Source organism: Zonotrichia leucophrys, chromosome Z, assembly GCF_028769735.1.
Source record: "Zonotrichia leucophrys gambelii isolate GWCS_2022_RI chromosome Z, RI_Zleu_2.0, whole genome shotgun sequence".
NCBI classification, from domain to species: domain Eukaryota; kingdom Metazoa; phylum Chordata; class Aves; order Passeriformes; family Passerellidae; genus Zonotrichia; species Zonotrichia leucophrys.
The window spans coordinates 50,662,451-50,669,406 of record NC_088200.1 but is presented as its reverse complement, the minus strand read 5'-3'; the positions used below and the strand labels follow the sequence as shown (position 1 = coordinate 50,669,406).

Below are 6,956 nucleotides of genomic sequence, written 5' to 3'. Positions count from 1 at the left end.
CACAACACATTTAGCAAAAGGTGTTAGTAGAACTGCTCTATCCACACCAATGCAACAATTGCTGCTGTATCACACTGCTACATCTACAGCACCCCCAGTCCATATCAAGGGAAATACTAGAAAAATGCTGTTTGCCTCAGAGAAAAATATCTGGTTGTTTTTGTGATAGTGCAGCTCTTGCTGGCCTTGCTGTGAAGAGGACCAGTGTTCTAACCTCTCAAGGCATTCCATCACACGGAAGGTTATATTACATGATCATGCTTATCACTCCAGTTGGGCTGTGCTGGTCTTTAAGCAACTGGATTTTCAATGGAAAAAGAATGTATCTCAAAGAGATTTTTCTTTTTGTTAAATAGTTTTTCCATTCCAGCCAGACTTTGTGCAAAGTTTGGCAAAATTATTTGTTATTACAGATCTTTTTTTTAAAAAATGATACATAAAAATTATGACAAATCTAAAATATTCAATTTAGGAAGATGCCCAGAACTTAGCTTAAAACTTACTTTTAAGATGCCAGGAGTTTCCAGTACTGTATTTGATAGTAATCTTTCAGAAATCTGCATTAATTTTATTAGATCTGACAGTCCTTTACATTTACTCTGATCTTCTACTGTACAGCACTGTACAAAGCAAAAGTTTCTTCAGATTGGCCTACATAAGCATAGCCTTTGTTGTGTTTATCAAGAATAGCTCCTAAAGTGTGAAATCATCAAGAAAGAAGATTCACAAGTCCATATCAGGGTCTATGAGGCATTAATTCATCACCATTACAAAGTGGAGTGTTGGCAAATGTATCTAATGATAGCAGAACGCAGGTAAACACAAGGGATTTGTTTCATAGCAACCCTCAAATTAAGTGCTGATCTAGTCACAGAAAACTCTGGAGTTTAGGTTTTTGGGGTTTTTCTTTCTTGTATCCTCCTACTTTCTGGTGGGACTTAATGGAGAAGGCTGATTCAGGAAATAGGCTACAGAACCTAACTTTTCAAAGTACCACTACCATCTGATAATCAACACAATATAGTAATATCAGCAAGGACATCAGACACGATGAGAATTTTAATGTTTCAATAGCATGCATTTAGCAAGGACAAAGTCGCCTATTTTCTGTCATTATTTATTGGAACTGATCCCTGTATTTCAATGAGCTATACTTTTAAAAGCATTTAAGACAATTTTGACAAAAAATAGAACAAGACCATAACAAGCTCCCCAGGGCTTTGCACTCTGCGTGTTTCAATTCAGATTCATAATTCCCTTGTATATTTTGTGCATGACATCATTTGGAGTAGCAAAAGGAATCATTTAGGAGTGGTGCATTTCCCTGAGGTAAAGCATCTATGATCTGTTTTAAGAATATGGAAGATAGAAAATAGGAAAGTCCTTCACATCTAATCTGAACTCCAGTGACAATGGCACTATATTTGAAAGCATTTTTCACAAGTTCTTCTAAAATTACTTAAAATATCACACATACTGAGGCATCCACAATATTTCAGTGAACTGTGCTATGCACAGTCATTACTCAGCAGCAAAAATATCGTTATGCCATTCAACTGTCACCTAAGGCCTGTTTCAATGCCTTATATTTTGGTTCAAGGCAGACTGCACACCAGTTACCTATTCTTTTCGGGTGACATAATTTATTTTAATAGCACTTCCCAAGAATGAAATTTCAAGGGGCTAAGTAAGAGAATATCTGCCTCAGGTCAGGCTTTTGACTGCTGTGACCTCCAAATTGCTTTTCAGAAAATGAACAAGCATACGAACTCTAGACACCACAGGATGGGTGGTCATGATGCGGAAGAGCTGAAGAACTTCTGGGAAAAGGTCATCCAAGAGCAAACTAAGCAACAAGAAGCTGAAGAGTCTAGGCTAAGCAAAAGTGCCCTGAACAAGTAAGTGGTATTTTTTCTTTTCCACAAGACAGCAAGGCATGTCATCACGTGTTTTAAAATAAGGTAACCTGTTATTGTACTGCTTTATTCATAGCACAGATTGTGTTCTGGATCTTTGGCACTTTTCCTCTCACAGCTGCTTGTCTCATATTACCATGGCTCTTCTGCATGGAAACTCAGACACCCCTCACCCCTAAACCTCATGAGCATTCTTCAAAGGCCTTGGAGCACAGCCATGAAAAAATAAAGCACTTTGGAATTATGGCTTGTGACAGCCAGAAAATAGTAGGAATTTTACCTGGAACTGATAGAGCTACACAAATAAACAAAACAGTATTACATTAAAGGGACAACCACCCACCTAATCTGTAGAATTAAAAACCTGTGGCACCTTTGTCATGTTTAACAGCCCTTCACATCAAACCCAAAGGTAAAAATGACACAATGAGATTTTCCCATTTAATGGAAAATGCTGTGGGCTTTTTGTTGTTATGGGGCTTTATTGTTTGTTTTAGTTTGGGGAAGGGGGGAGCTTTACAAAGCAGTATAAAACAACAGGAATTGCCTACAGAGAGAGCTATATAGCTGTATTGTGGTACAGATAACTCTGCACAAGTGTGGTGGACTGCTTCAAATATTTCTTCAACTTGTGAAAACTCAGAACTTTGAACCAGGGTCTCTTGCACACTGAGTGAATCCCCTGAATTCTAATGGGCAGAAACAGAGGACAAGAAATACCATGTCTCATGTGGCTTCTTTTTGTGCTTTTCTCCTGAAGCTAACAAAGGTTTTCTGCATAAACCTTTCTCAAAACTGGGACATTCACATAAACTAATTTGACTTCAACAAATTGGAAGGTCCTGCTAAAGGACTACTTCTTGGAAAAAATTCTAGGTACTTTGACCCCAGTCCCCAAGAAGGAAGTACTGTCATCACTTAGATACTTGGAAATCAAGATCTCGGCAGCCCTTGTATCTCAAAAAAGTTGGATGTGGACAATCCTTCTTCCAGTATCCTACTCCAACTATTCAGTAATATTCTCAAATCCTAATCACAAAATTGCTGGAGAAAAAACATGTATAATAAAATCCAGGAAATTGTTCAGTTTCACTGGAAACATTTATCACCCTAGATCACAAAAGACTACCAGGAGAAGACAGTGCAAATGAAATGCAATTTGTGGTTTAGATAACATTTTTGACTTCACAAAGTTGAAAATGTTAAAAACTCTACTCTGAATAAAGAGATGTCGTGAAAGAACCTTGAATATGTTTTAACTTACATATTCAATGTGTCATAACTGACCCATCACAACTGAAATAGACCCAAGCAGGTTCCTTCAAAGTCACTTGCCCAGTCAAAGCCCAGAGTGTTCACAAACTGTTCTATAATTTGAAAAAAAGTGATACTTTCAGGAGGTAATAGACACTATCAATACAAGACATACATATCTACTACCTCATGTAAGAGGCACTTGGGAGAATAGTGTGGTTTTACATAAAGGCGAGTGCTCCTTTTTTGACAGTAGGACACTGATGAGAAACACCAGTATTCTCAATGGCAGATTTTTCCTAACTCACTGCACCTCTCGTTTGAGGCTTATCTATATGCACAAAAGGATATTGAAGACTAGGTAGTTTAAAACACAATATAAAACCAAACTCAGAATCAGATAACACAAGCAACCATGTGAAAGAGCTACTGCTGAGTTATTCTCAGATGAAATCATTGGCTGCTGTTCTTTACACCACACCAAAGGTAATTTAAAACCTCATATATTCTGTAATGCATTTCGCATCACCATATAATATCTAATCTTATAACATTGCTGGGTCAGATGTTTCATAACATTTCCTTCAGAAAACAGCCCAGCCAACAATATCTTGGAGTGGTCCGTAGAGATTTTCTCTTCTGTTTTTACTATGCGAGTGTCTTGAAGCTATGTGACATCATGTGACATCAATTCCTTTCATTTAACATGTACAGGGTCTACAGAGTTGACTTCGTTTTCTTTTTTATCCAAAAGGACATATTTTAAGTTCACCCTGCTCTTCTCCACAACATTTTACAGCAGAACTTGAGGGGTTGGAGGAAAAACTGTATTTTTTAATTTACACATTGAATGACCTTACTGCATAGGCAGTACATCTGTGTGGCTTTGAGAATACCCCAGAGGGAAAAACAGAGTTCTTCACAGTGACAGTATTTCAGCAGTTGTTTGACTCATTTGGAATCCAGCAATGTCAACCGCTGATAATATCAGCACTATCCTTTTCTCCCCTGCATTCCCAATCTAGCAAGCTAGAGGGATGTGTAATTGGTAAATAAATACAGGACAAGTGCTCTGGTGATGAAAGAGAGGAAAGCTTCGACCCTGCTGAAAAGCCCTGGATACATTTGAAGGATTTGGCTCAATAACTGCTAAGCACTTGTACTCTCTTTGCAGACTTCGCCAGGAATGGACTCTGCGGCTGGAAGGTCGAATAAGGCAGGTCCAGGCGCACATGAAAGCACGGCAAGAACAAATGACACCACTGTCTATCGAGGCTCTTCCCTCACCAGATAAAACTGTTGCTTAAACTGTTGCTGTGCAAACACAGCAAGCACTGGGACTGATTCTGACCTGCATCTAGAAGCCAGCAGTTATGCTGCTGGACAACCAAAAGGTCAGATTCTGCCCTTTATCCAAACTATTTACTAGAGCAACTATTAAGGTCCTATTGAAATTCAGTGTAAGAATAATGCCACAGGGGAAAAAAAGCACAAAGGAATAGATGAGAAGCAGACAACTCTAATTTTTCCATGATATATTATTTCTGTGATGTATCAGGATTCTCTTATTTAACTGCATTTCAAAGTGACAACAAGACGCGCCTAGGAAAGAGGGTGCTTGTTTAATAGGAATAATACATTCAGACAGCTGCATGCAAAATTGCACATTTCCATTTACACAGTTCAGAGAGTCAGGCTTAATGCACACATAAGAGGTTCTGTCATGATGAGCCATAGCAGAAGGAGTTAAGGATTAGCCTGATCAGCTGGCCACGACGAGAAACATATTCTTTAATGAGGGGGGAAAAAAAACCAACTTTCCTGATCAACATTTAAGAACATTTACAGATCTTAATAATTTAATAAATACAAAAAATTACTTTAACTTTCTTGGGGAATGTCAGAAAAAGTCTACTGAGCCAGTAGTCTTCATTGCGAGCCAGTCTGACAAATGGTAGAATAGTAAGAGCAAGTCAGTGTGATAGTTTGAAATAGAAGGCAGAGAGCCATAACAGCAAGGAAATGCTGTGCAAAGTATCACTCGCCATACCTGACATGCACTAATCCAAACAACTTCTGCGTCTTCTTCTGGGTTAGGTGAAACAAAGGTAGAATAACAAAACACAGGGTAGTAACAGTGTGCCCTATTTACCCCTATGTCTGTGTATCTAAATACTGGTCTTCTGGATTAAAACATTTGTTTGTTTTCTCTGCAAATAAACTTTGGAACACAAGAGAAGACTCATAAGTCTAAACAGCTATTTTTGTCTAAGAGTATTGTGCCAGACAAAAATTTACTTTGAATCTGCATTGATGCCAAAGTAGTAGGTAGAAAAACATTTGATATTTCAAAACAACAAAAATTAAATAATTTTGACCTCACAGAAATGCTTTTTTAATCCTTTTAAAATAATATTTCATTAAACACAAAATTTTACTGAATGTTCTCACTCTTACAAAGTGAAATTTTGCCACAGGAAAAAAAAAAAAAAAAAGCTGTGATAAAAATGTTGGTATTCCATGCAGGATTAAAACAATTAAAAGGGATTTTAGTATCAGGTTTCATTCATAAAAACTGACCCAAAAAGCATGTAATTGTTTCTTTCAGTGGCTATTTTCCATTAGAAAAGCAATGCTGAAAAAATAATAAAGTTGTAGCTGCTTTTGCCCAGCAAGACTGGTGTTTCTCTTCTGTATCCACTTATTTCCCATTATTCTCTAAAATGTTCTTTCTGTAACCCAGTACCCTCATTTGGGCCAGGACTGAGTTAACTTTTCACAGTAGCGGTGAGGGATTGGAACCTAGAGCTCTATGGCCATGTCTGGGTGTTATTCTCCAGCACCTCTTGCCCTCTCTGGGGGTAGGAAGTCCAGGATACTTTGGGGAATAAGGTGGGAGCGGCTTGGGATGTGGGAACAGTCTGGGTGGAGAATTCATCGGCCACTGTTCATTGCCTTGGTGTAGGGCACGTCGGGCCCATAATTTTTGCATGTACATCACCCTCTCTTTGAGTACTTTTCTTATTAGTATTGTTTTCCCATCTCATTACAGCTTCCAGTAAGTTGTTCTTATCTCAAGATGTAACCTCTGTGTTTCATCTGCCACCAGAGGTTTGTAGTTTTCTCTTTAGTGGGAGTACTAAATTGAGGAATATAATTCTTAAAATATGACACAACCTGAACTAGCTGCCACTTACCAAAAACCTGGACTGGGTTACCTTACTGTAGTCATCACTAAAGGAAACAGAAATGGGCTTTTGAAATGGAGAAATGCCAGATTCTCCACTTCTGAAAACCAGATCTATTAGATTTGTTAGCTTAACCACTGATTTATGGTGTTGTAATGCCACCCACATCAGTGCAGCTTATTCTTACTCCATGTCAATGTGACAAGAGAAGATCCAAGAAAAACAGGCTCAATAAGCATTTATTGTTCTTTTACACTTAATGTAGATGTTTTTTATTTATTAGGAACACTTTTATTACACTCTTCATGGTTTTTTATGAAGTTATGTAAGATATGAAAAAGACAACAAAAATAAACATAATTCACACGAAGCAAATTTCAGCCCTCTTCCAAAACCAACTTTAGCTCTCTGAGGAGTAGTTTTTCCGTAAGGAGCTCTGAGGGCATCCAGGGGTATGTGAAATGAGTTTCACTACAAGCAGTTGGTATCATATTAGCTACACACCAAAGGAATGGTGCAGGCATTGTTTACCTTCACAAGTGCATAGAACCTATTTCAGTTGTGATGCAGAAAAGAGTGTACATATCACAAGTGTGAA

General features: G+C 38.0%; 1 protein-coding gene across 1 annotated transcript; it reads left to right on the top strand.

Moving 5' to 3' along the window:
* The first annotated feature begins 1,752 nt into the window (after positions 1-1,752).
* On the top strand, positions 1,753-4,477 carry LOC135459367 (protein FAM240B-like). The gene is made up of 2 exons (XM_064735319.1): positions 1,753-1,898; positions 4,345-4,477. The coding sequence occupies exons 1-2, from the start codon at positions 1,753-1,755 to the stop codon at positions 4,475-4,477; spliced, it is 279 nt and encodes a 92-aa protein (XP_064591389.1).
* Positions 4,478-6,956: the final 2,479 nt, after the last annotated feature.